This window comes from Pristis pectinata, chromosome 6, assembly GCF_009764475.1.
Source record: "Pristis pectinata isolate sPriPec2 chromosome 6, sPriPec2.1.pri, whole genome shotgun sequence".
Classification (NCBI taxonomy): Eukaryota; Metazoa; Chordata; class Chondrichthyes; order Rhinopristiformes; family Pristidae; genus Pristis; species Pristis pectinata.
Window position 1 is genome coordinate 84,436,076 of NC_067410.1, and position 12,720 is coordinate 84,448,795.

A 12,720-nucleotide genomic window follows, 5' to 3' on the forward strand; every position below is an offset into this window, starting at 1 on the left:
TTTAAGACATAGTACAGTTGTGTGTGTGTGTGTGTGTGTGTGTGTGTGGTCATTATGACAACAACAGAAGATAACGACATGCTGATGTTTTGGTTCAGTCAGAAAGAGAGGGGAGAAAAAGAGACACACTGACTGGGTCTCCATATCGATGGATGAAAAACAATAACTGTGTCTGTCACTACAATCCACGTATGGATTATTGGAGCAATCCGGTGGAGTCCACTTTGTCGTTAACCTGTAGAGGGGAAACAGGTATTTCTGTGGACGGCCACGTCTCCAATGCGGGGTGGCAGATACTTCGGAACAAAGCAGTGGAGATCATCAGTGACTGAGGTGTTGAATGGGTTCCATCATGGAACATTTGGATTTCGTAATTTCTCTCTATTTTCTCTCTACATCTTCTCTTCAGTCAACGGTGGTTTTGCAAAAGCCTTTGCTCACGTTTCACCTTATGGCTTGTTGAACTGAACTTTGAGAACTATTCCTGGACTTGGAGCTTGGGAATTTGCCACACACATACTTTGAGTTTAGTTTTGGGGTTAATGTTTGATATCTAACATTTTTATTTTTTTTCTTTCGTATTACCATTAGTTATTAATAAAATAGTTTCTAACATATACATGACTCGATGTGTTTCTTTTGTTGCTGGTACTAACAAAAGAAAAAAAATCATTGAAGTGACGCTTGTATATTGTTGGTTAGATGTATTGATGAGGGAAAATAAAATTCATAGAATCATAGAACAGTACAGCACAATACAGGCTCTTCGGCCCACAATGTTGTGCCGACCTTCCTCACCTAAGACCATCTAACCCCTTCTTCCCACATATCCCTCTATTTTAAATTCCTCCATATGCTTATCTAGCAATCTCTTAAATTCAATCCAATGTACCTGCCTCCACCAACGCCCCAGGCAGCACATTCGATGCCCCAACCACTCATTAAAAACAGACAACTATTTACAGAGAGGAAAACCAAGTAATCTGAAAGGAAAACAAGTTTTTTTTGAAATATGAAGTCAGGGCAAGTACTGTTAAATTACCTATTGTTCATGAATTTTACAGTTAAATTACATAAAATGTAAATATGAATAGAACATGGTGAAGTTATGCTGGACCTATTATATACAGAATTTTAATGAAAAATAGCAGTTAAAGAATACAAGTGAACGTTTTAGTAAAACGAATTTAAATTTGACCTGTGAAAGCAGAGGCCAGGAATTGTATGGTTTCCTCTTTTAGCCTTTCTTGGTTTGTTAACTATTTAACTTGATTTGTGTGATTAAAGCTGTGAATGAATGAATTTTGCTTGTGAAAAAATTCATTTGCTCTCATCAATTGAACTTGCTTTAATAAAGCTCACAAGTTAACAAGGGGAACTCTAAACAGGTGTACATGACTGTTTGGAAAATCTTCTAAAAATACTCAAAATGCACATTAATTCATTAGCAGGTTCAGATAACTGAAAAATGATAGGCTAAAATGAAGGAAAGGGAGGCTGTATCTACACTTAAGGTTGCAGCTCATTTAATGACTATGAGGCATGTAATCACTTATGTGTCTTTCAAAAGACAAACATCACAAGGGTGTTGTGATGGTAACTAGTCACATTACTGTCTCTGTAACTGTTAGAAAATATAATAATTTTGGTTTCTACTTGTAACATTGCCAAACTGAAGAACAATCATGATCAGCAATCATGAACAACAATCAGAACAGTCATCAGATTTCCAGGTAAAAATGGCGTCTTTAGAATGCTGAAATGGGAAAGAAACAAATGTGGAGCAAATGAAGGATGAATTCAGAAGCTATTCTGGGCTTGCGCAGTGCACACCACTTCATGGACATAACTAACATCCAGTCAATTCAACTGAGCAAATGCTTCAAATTCTATTATTCTTTGATTATTCTGACTACTGTTGAAGCTAAAATAAAGTTAAATGTATAGCTACACTTTGTTAGAGACATGAATCCATTTCAAACATAAATGAAAGTATTGATGATACACAACTATACCTCATTTATCTGAATTGTAAACATTAATTTAGAAAAAGATCAAGTGTGTCCAAACACAATAATAGTTCAGCTTGTATTTATATTTTGCAAAAGATTAAGTGAAACTGAAATAATTTAGTTTCAATAGGATTTCAAGCTTTCATTATTTTTGATCATCAGAAAATACATCAGCTGAGACAAAAATCACTATACTTGACAGAAAGATTGATGGAAGAATAGTGGTGCAGAAATGTGTCTTTGGTCACTGGCACCAACCATAAATGAGAAAATCGACAGCAAGTTGTGCAGACCTTCAAATACTTGGATCCAGTGAATTCAAACTTTCAGAGGCAAATACCAATGACAGCTGATATTTGCACATATTACTCTAATGCTAGTGACCAAAGACAAATTTTAACCGTGTCTTTCCTCGCCCAAACTTTAGATCTCATTTTACTTCTAAAAATGAAAGAACAGAAATGAATATCCTTTTGGGACTGTTTTTAAGCAAACTCAGTGACATCAATTACCACCACCACCAAATCTTGTTGGTATTTAGAAAATAAAAACAGAGAGACACAGAAAATAGCAGACAGATAAGCACAAACACATACACACTCAAACATTTTTAAATTTCTAAGAGAATAAGTGCTGCCAATCCCTTTCTTAGGGACAGCTGACCAGTAAGCTAAACCACAGTTCCTACTCTCAGCTCTGCCAAACCTCAGAATCTCACTCATCAGTGACGTTAGACCACAGGATCCTCGAGGTCAAGATGAAATTTAACACAGAGGAATACAAGTGATAAATATATTAAGATTTCCATTAGCTTCACATTTTTAGAAATTGAATAGAGCTGTAGAATTTGACTCTAATAATTGTTTAGTAAAGACGGAAGTGGAGTTGTTCAGCTGTAAGTGACGATGGCTTAAACTACTGATGGAGCACAGTGTAGCCTTGTAATGAAAATACAGGAACACCACCAGTAGAATATTTGACTGTAACTTTAAAAATTCCAGAATTTTCATGGCAATGTCATCACGTTAAATTTGTTGATCCTTTCTCAGCAGAATATCCATCTTTGCCGAGACCTTTTATATCTTTTGAAATTACAGATAATCTTAAAACATATTTCCACTATCTTCTAAAATATTACCGTGATTTTTTAAAAAAATAACCAATGGGAGCAATGTCAGGGATAATAACAAGATTTTGGTATCTAGTTCCAGCATTAAAAATATTCCATGCAAAGTAAAAAATTTTTTTTTAAACTAGTTAAAATTCCTCATACACTTTTGTTTAACCACATGCTTTGGCTCCAAACTGCATCAGGATGATTTTTATCACTTAATTCGTCATAGCAGCCATTCGTTACCTCTGTCAGCAAGACTGCCAAATTAGCTCCATCAAATTCTTGACAGGATGCACTTTAGACTCAAATTCACTCTGAAATGCAATGAAACTGCCACAATTCAGTTAATATATGGTATTTACAACCCATTTATCTGGGTTACATCTGAACTCTGGGCAAAAGAATAACGATGAACTCATTTCACTACCTAGCTCCCAAGTATATACACAAGTCAACAATTTTAATTTTAAAAAAAGTTTACATAGAGAATGTCAGAGAATGAGAAACATATTCTAGCACATTTTGCAAATAAAATTTATTGCCTAGCCAATTTAACATTGTTATTAAAAGATAAAAATATAAACAGCCATTTCAGAATTGATCAGCTATATGTTATAATTAATATTGCCTGAGAAATGAGCTTCGTTTAAGGTACAGAATGGGTGATGGACGTCAGAAACCAGAGAGTTGGGTGGCAACCAAAAGTGGACCTCGAGCCTCATGGCAGGTCTGAAAAAACTATGCTTCATTGTGGTGGGGACTATTAATCCTACTATCAGACCATTAGTTACAATGCAATATAAGCCAATAAACTAAATAGGGAAGTTATGGTGCCTACTTTATTTATTTCCAATAATTTTTTGGAAGAGGTCCTGAGATACACATTAGACCACTTGGTAACACACAGCTGCTTTAGATGACCAAATATTTCAGATGCCCTTGGGGGTAAAAAAGACACCACAGTGAAACAGAGGCTCTTTTTGCCTCTAATCTGTGAAAAACAAGATGCAGTGGGGCCCAGTTTCTACTTCATTATCTTTTTGACTATTTTTGAAAGGACAAATTGAGAGTAGAAAATATTGGGTTTATGATTAATTTATGAACATCTACATTTTTGGTCCAAGGCAGACTCTCTTTTAAAAAAAAGAGACTGCCTAATGTATTGTTTGAGTAGAGGTCTAATCTGTTTCAGCACAGACTTTAATCAATTCAGCCATATCAATATAGCTTTAAATGGGAATGGAAGTATTGTATGGTTTGATTTTATTTTAAGCATTTTTATTTATTTGATTTCCAATATAAATGTGGACAAAGGATTATAAACTCTTCTTCATTTTTTTTTGGGGGGGGGGGAATTGGGAGCCCTTGGAATCTCAAAAATCACCCTTGTGTCAGATACCACAACAGCAAAAATGTCAGCCTCACTTGACTTGAGAGATTTAAGTTTTAGTGCTAGCCTTAGCCCTCAGTCAAGCCTCTCATGCATTGCCGGTGATGAGTGATGCATGGAGACCAGTCTTATCTCTGGCTCCTTACTGAAGTGCAGCTTCAAAGTAATTGCTAATTTATAGACACCACTTACACTGATGACCCTGTAGGGTGGATGGACACTATTGCTCATGCCATACAGGAAACAAATGGCATGTGGCAGGGGCTTCAACTCCATCTTGTGTCTGATTCCTAGTGAAGATATTGCAGAGTTCACTGCAGTGATAAAGATTTTCTGCAGCAGTGTTCTTGCTGTTATCATCATTGTTGTTATGTAAGAAAGGGCCAAATACAATTAATTACATTCTTCTCAAATGAAATTAATAGAAAAGCCTAAAAAAGTGAAAATTGAATATGATATTTAACACAGAGATTAGATTGTACTTTAAAGCTCTGCAAATGGCAACAAGGAATATATATTATATAAATATTTTTGTACAGCAAAATATTTTGGTCCATTATAAAGTAGCACATTTATTTTGCACCAGCTAACACATTGATGCAATGTCAGTAATATGTAAATAAAGACCATTTTGCATATAAAGAGCAGAAGATATTGCTAAAATGAACCATCACAAATGTGAATGTGAAAAGAAACATTTAAAAATCCACAAGTTAAAATAAAAGATTTTGGTGTGGCTGGGTAAAACGAATAATTGCTATTTGTGCTTTAAATCAGATTTTATTTTGCGGAGTTCCTTTTTATAAAACCAATTATGTACTATTAGGGGTTAAAACTGATCTGTTATTTTACTAAAGTTCAGCTTCAAGTAACATTTTTGAAATGAGTATTTCAGCATCACAACTGGATTCAGCCTTGAGGTCACTGAAGGCCAATGAACTGATATCTGACTGAGACTTCATTTTAATCCAGGTAATGTGCCAAGGTGATATTTCTCTAAATATCTTTGCAAAACCAAGCAGAATATTTGAGAAGGTTATGGACAAACATATCCCTCAAACATTCCAAAGAATGGGTCCCACTGGCAACATGATTTGAAAGCAAGTAACAAAGGATGGGGATGGATGTTAATAATGGTACAGTTAGGCAAACATTAATTGGATATTACATCAGTATTTACCCGACTAATCATATTTAAGGATGAGTTTTTAATCTTACTGTTTTATTGTAATTTTGTCCTCATACATTCAGCTCACATGACTGAATGACCACATGCCAACTTGATATTGGCATGATGCTTCCCACCTGTGTTGTCACAGTGAGGAGGGGTTTTCCTTCTCCAGACTCCTCCCTCGGTATCTCCTTCATCACCATGGTAACACCCTTATCTGCAGCCCTAGCGCCTTTCCCCTACAACAGTGAAATCAACAATGACTTGTGTCAGGAGACTTTAAGGTTTTACTGTTCAATTTATTATTTTCTTTTCAACATGTTTTTTTTGTCACACTAATCATTTTTAAAACAATCTTAGAACTGGAAAAAAATAAATTGGTAAGAGCAGCATTTTCGTAACCAAAGCATGAAGTGAACAATGGAAACATACAAATTATTGTTTCCACACCACTATTATTAACCATAGAACTGATTGCCACAGATGATCCAGAGCAGCCATTTTGACCTCAGGCCAGAAAAAGGCATTGTACAATGGGTGGAAACTTTATGGCACACAAACTGCAAAGAAATATGACGGAATATATTAAATCTGGCGATTAGCGTTTTTATTTTCTGGAGTTTTCTCACTTGAAATGAAGTTGTTACTTTTTAAATCACATTTATCAAATGCAGATGCAAATGAAACTCTATCTCGGATTTTCATTTTCCCTCTTGCTTAAGGGCTCACAAAAATTTGATTATATACCATGATTTACTCAGTTAAAGATCTGGTATACACATTTTTCAAATGTATATTTCATCCACTATAAAAAGCATAACAATATCTTGTGGGCATAAATTTGAACAAAGTATCACCATCATGTCCTTATTAAAAGCAAGTAAGTACAAAGTGACATGAAATTAAACAGACCTTCATTTCAATATAATGCTTCAATATTTTTATTGAATAATAATTGAAGATACCACAGGAGCAAAATAATCAAAAGATTCACTGAAATAACATAAGGATATAGCCGATCTGGATATTCAGCTTTGTGCGTTACTTTATCTAACAGACAGTGAGATAATTTAACTTCCTCATTCACTAATTTAAAAACCATATTTATTACTACTGAATTGTGAAAGTGTTATAATTTATGATAAATCTTTATATCTTTTAAAGTGATACCTTTTAAGTATAGATCTTAAGATATTAAATACTATATACATTAATTAAAAGTGAAAGACTGTTGGAACATGTGCAAATAGATTTGTCTTTATGTTAGTTATATAATATAATCCTCAGTGTACTAGATGAACAATTTTAGATAAAACCAATGGATTGAACAAACAATTCAGCTCTGGGATAGTCTCAAAAATCCAATCCTGCAGTTAAACTGAATGCTTAGTTTAGGTTTAAAGAACTTTGCCTGTAAATCTAATTGCATCTCTTTTTATTCAGCATTATGCAACTGAAAATTATTTTTCTGAACACAAAATGATCATTTCCAGGTCATTTTGCATCACCTGGAAAATTTGACCAGGCCCTTCCTGCCTAAAGCTACCAAGTCAACATAGCTTAACTTTAACAACAATGACCTGGAAAGACTGCAATCAGTGGACTGGTCCATATTCAAGGAGTCAGCAACCAACCTAAATGAGTATGGCACTGCTGTCACAGACTTCATCAGTGGGTGTGCAGAGGACTGTGTGCAAGGAAGTCAATCCAGCTGTTCCCAATCAGAAACTATGGATGAACCGAAAGATCCACTCCTTACTGAAGTCCAGGTCTGAGGTGTTCAAGTTAGGTGACCCTGACCTATACAGGAAATCTAGGTATGACTTTCACAACGCCATACCTAGATTTGGCGTTGTGAAAGTCATACAATAGCAGTCCAAGCTAGAGTCCCAGACAAGCCATCAACTGTGGTAAGGCTTACATGCTATAACGGGCTACAAAGTGAAGTCAAGCAGCGTTGTTGGTAACAGCACATCCCTCCCCGATGAGCACAATGCACTCTATGCTCACTTCGAACAGAAGGTTAGTGAAGTGATGCCAACCACCCTGACAGCCTTTGATGCACTTGTACCAAAGGTCACCGTCGCAGACATCACATTGTCCTTCCCAAGGATAAACCCACGGGAAGCGACTAGCCCTGGTGGAGTCCCTGGCCGTGTCTTCAGATCCAGCGCAGACCAGCCGGTGGGACTATTCGCTGATATTTTTAAACTTCTTCCACTCCAATCTGAGGTTCCCACCTGCTTCAAGGCCACTATCATCCTGGTGTCAAAGAAAAATAACGTAATGTGCCTCAATGACTATCGTCCAATGGCTCTGACATCCACCATAATGAAGGGCTTTGAGAGGCTTATCATGGCACACATCAGCTCCAGCCTCCCAGATATCCTCGACTCGCTGCAATTCGCCTACCACTGAAATGGGTCCATGGTGGACACCAATTCTCTGGCCCTACACTCATCCCTGGAGCATCTGGATAACAAAAACATCTATGTCAGACTCTAATTTATTGATATAGCTCTGCCTTCAAAATCATAATCCCAAACAAACTCATCTCCTGCTCTGATCACTCTCCCTAACCTGCTCAAGAACACCCCTATCAGTTTAACCCCCATCCTTCCACATCCTCTTCCCCAACTAGACTGAGGTGTTCTCAAAAACTTCATCTCCCATCAACTGTACCCTTTCCCCTTTTCCCAGAAGGCATTGCATGGGTGTCCCAGATACAGAATCCAGGATGGATGCAACTATCTATATTCTACGTTATCGACACAATTTTTTCTAATATTTCCCTGTTTGTTTCAGGGCTAAAATTGTTTTATAATAGATCTGGTTTGCTATTTTGTTACAAGTAGTCTATGTAAAAATGAGAACTGTACCCTCATTAAATACCCTCAAGTACACCAGATACTCAGGCACAAAATAGTTTCATACTTTTCAATTATTATTTCATGGATGAGGAATTAAACAAAATAGCACTTACCAAAATACATTTGTTAACTATATTTGAAATGTACTTACTTTGCCATGGCTTAGAAAGCACATGAAGTTGGTTTAATTACTGGACTGCAGCTTAAACAACAACTCCATGTATCAACATAAATCACTGACTCTGTGTCATAATTCATCTATTAGAAATGATTAACTACAATCTAAATAAACTAAATTCATAGCTCTGAGACACCCAGCACCTTGATTTTTACTTATTGTACATCGTTACTTAAACCATCTCTTTAAAGGTTCCAGAAGTAACAAGAAGTCACAATTAAGGCATGTAAATGTAAATATGCATTGTCTTTTTAAGTATGTCATAAATTAAAATGATCTTGCTGAAGGATGCAAAATCAATCATCTGTAATGCAAGTTTGATAGTATCAATACTCACTTTAAACAAATTATGATTTAGGAATTCTGGCAGGAGATATCCATACCTATTTGTTCAAGATGACAGTGAATCAAATTCAGATCAATTAACTGAAGTACATTTATATTATTTATAATACATTTTAAAAGGTGTCATGTCCTAATTGCTCAGGTTTAAGAACAGCTTCTTCAGTCCACGAGACATCCAGCAAGGCCTCATTCTAATGACGCAGAAGGAGTCCACGTGGCTCATCAAATCAATGCCGGCTCTGAGAGCATCCCTTCAGTCTCACTTTCACCATCTTTTTTCCTGTAACTTATTCTCCCTCATATGTCCATCAACTACACCCCCCCCAATCCTCTGGCCACCAACCTACATGTGGAGTAATTTACAGAAACCTACTAACCAGCAGGTTCTTTGGAATGTGTGGGAAAACCAGAGCACCTGAGGGAAATCACGCAGTCACATAAAAAGCATGCAAACTGCACACAGATGGCACCGGAAGTCAGGATTGAACCTGGATCATTGGTGCAATCCAGCATCAGAACTAAATGTGCACTACTGTGCCATTCTGATTAGTACCTGGGTGTTGACCTATTTACAGTTGGTTGTCAATTCTGTTTCTTTAAAGTGAAGAACCAGATAGTGACAGTTATTCTAAAATTCAAAACAGTTACTGTCAATAACTTGCTTGACACATAAGAAATTGGTAGAGATCCATGGATGTTGGATGAGTATTGTTTTCTTGTGGATTAGATCACGTGAAACCTGCCAGTGTACAATTGTGTCTGAACTGCACAACATTGTTCCTCTTCTGATTAAAGCAGCACACAATGATATTTAATCCTAAATTCTAAACAGTTCATTTCAATAATTTATTGAGTGATTCAGGGAGATAGTTAAGTATTTGGATCCATATACTTATATCCTCTAACAGATTCTATTCTAACATATTAACTGGGATTCTATGTATGTCATTAAATTGTAATTTATTTACTGAGAACAATAACTGACTGAAACAGGCAACAACACTGCCATTTTCACAGGGATCTTCTACCAGGCATCAGCTCTTCGTTGACATCAAGTAAAATGCTAATTTGAGACCATTACTACTAATTAATGCTTACTGCTGGAGATTAGAATTGAACACTCAGGGGTAGAAATTCACACTTGGTTATTAGTGCTAAACAAGTGGTTTTGTATCACCAGCCATTGCTTTCAAAGGGATGAGTAATTGGAGGTAAACTGATAGTATAGCAAAGGATATTGCCCAAAGGCTAACTGGCTTCATTGTCTTCTTGTGGTCAATGCAGATTAGATTGTTTTTTCTTCACCGTGAAAGAATCACTTGTCCTCTCCAGGACCACTAATGTATAATTTGAAGAAGTCAGGACCCAAATTCAGCCAGCATGGTAAATTTGACAATCCATTAGTGGGAGCAAGGTTTGTCTCTCCAAACTTTGCAGGGGAACCCCTGGTATTACACCTTTCCTTTACACTGGGGGTAAAGCTGCATTTTGTTTTGTTGGGATGTGCAAGACTGAATGAGACAGCAAAATATAAAATGGATAATCTGATTGAAGTGGTGCTTATTATTTTTCCACTAACATTTAAGTGAAGTGGTACAGTCACTGAAATACATGTAATGAGATATTTGTTCAAGCCTTTCCCATTTGATAATGACTCCGTGAAAGTCTTAAAATAAGAGGTGCAATAGTCTTCCCCCTGCTCCTCCCCACACCCCAAATGTTCCTTCTCCATTTTCCACTTTGAATAGTCATGGACCAGAGATTCCTAGAAGTCAGTGGGACTAGATGCAACTAGGCATTCAATGCTAGCCTGTGAGAGGGGACTGATGCAACTTTCAGATGGCAAAGGTAAACCAAGGTTGAACCCAAGGTCTTATCTATGTGGATTTAGTCTCCAGTTTATCCTGTCTAACGCCACATGAGAAAGCAGTTCATTGGCATCAAAAGCACAAAGCACCTGCTAATGCTTATCTGGAAAGCATATAAACTTGAAGTACACATTCATCTCATGCACCTTCAGAAAGAGAGCTTGCAATCCATGATAGTGTTTTTGCTGTATGCCACTTTCTTCAATATTATGAGCAACTTTGGACAAAATTACAGTGGGGAAGCAGTAATAGTTTGCTCATAAAACTTCAAAGCTCAATTTGAAAACTACTTCTTTGAAATGAAAGGGCACAGAAAAGGAGGTGATGCCAATATTAGGGAATTGTTTGAGTGCTCTGGCAACCACTAGCATCTTCCCAACAAAAGAGGCAATCACTAAGCCACATTGAAGAAGCTCATCCACGACAGAGATAGAATTGCTGCTATACTGGCATGATTTCCACATCAAAGAGTTTGGAGGGGATAAGATCCAAATAGCGGTGCTAACTTTTGTATTCTTTATGATAATACACCTTGTTATCGCTTCACACACAGGTCCCTTTAAACAACTATGAGATATATTCAGCTGTTAACAGCCAGAATCAATTGTTGTTTGGAAATGTATTACAATGAATAACAGAAACAAAACAACCTGGACATACTCAAGAGGTATCCACAGACACACAGCATCTGTGGAGACAGAACAGAGTTAGCATTTCAGGTTGATAATATTTAATTGAAAAATTGCTATTTCACTTTTCCAGCATCCGTAGTATTTCACTTATATATGTCGATGTATCTTGAGACTCCTGTAAATGTGTCATGACAAACTCCACATAATACCTGTGACCAGACCCGAACTGAAAGAGAACTAGTGAATATGAAGAATTTCTAGAAGCAGATGGAAAAGAAGGCTTGTGTTAAAATAATGCAGCACCCAGCAACAGTCAACACAAGCAATTTCACATACAATTAATTGTTCTGAAGTGCAATGGTAACTGTTATATTAGTGAAAGTAACACCCATTTCCCACAAAGTCCCACAGATGACAGGGACATGAACAACCAATTAATCTGTTTTTACTATGTTTTTGAAGGAAGCCATTAGATAGAGAAACAAAGGACTGCAGATGCTGGAATCCAGATGAAAAACACGATGATGCTGGAGGAACTCAGCAGGCCAGGCAGCATCCATGGAGAAAAGCTGGCGGTCAACATTTTGGGTCAGGATCCTGAAGCATCATTGGTGTTTTTCAAGCCGTTGGTTAGCATGGACTAACTCGGATGTTTTATGCTCAATGTTCAGCTTAACGTCAGCACAGAAAGACAACTATAACAATACAGCTATGTCAATCCCACAAGGAAGGGTCATCTCAGATTATGTGCTCAATTTTCTCACTCAAAGATAAGACTGCAAAGACTGGAGCCAAAATGATTAGTTAAATTAAATAGATAAAGGCTCTTAAACTAAATAAACCCATTCATTTTAGGTTGCTCTCAATCCTAATCGTTTTCCATAGCTCAAAATGCCTTTCTTCTCCGACAGGGTTTAATTATTTCTTCCAAATATTCACAACTGGGTCTTTTCTCCCTAGGCAGAGGAGGTTAAAGAGAGAAGTATATAAAGTTATGAGAGGTAGAGGTAAGGTGGGCTGCAGAAAACTTCTCCCCACGTCAGAGGTAGATAGAAGTAGAGGACATAGATTTAGGGTAATGGGGAAGAGATTCAGGAAGGGATATGAGGGGATCCTTTTTCACTCAGAGTGGCAATACCT

General features: G+C 36.8%; 1 protein-coding gene across 2 annotated transcripts in view; it reads right to left on the bottom strand.

Moving 5' to 3' along the window:
* pex5la (peroxisomal biogenesis factor 5-like a) overlaps nucleotides 1-12,720 on the bottom strand; it is a 125,084-nt gene that overhangs the window by 73,224 nt on the left and 39,140 nt on the right. For both annotated transcript variants that reach the window (XM_052017955.1, XM_052017954.1), the window contains exon 2: nucleotides 5,822-5,926. In XM_052017955.1, the coding sequence (XP_051873915.1) occupies nucleotides 5,822-5,926 (105 nt within the window). The remainder of the gene's footprint in view (nucleotides 1-5,821; nucleotides 5,927-12,720) is intronic.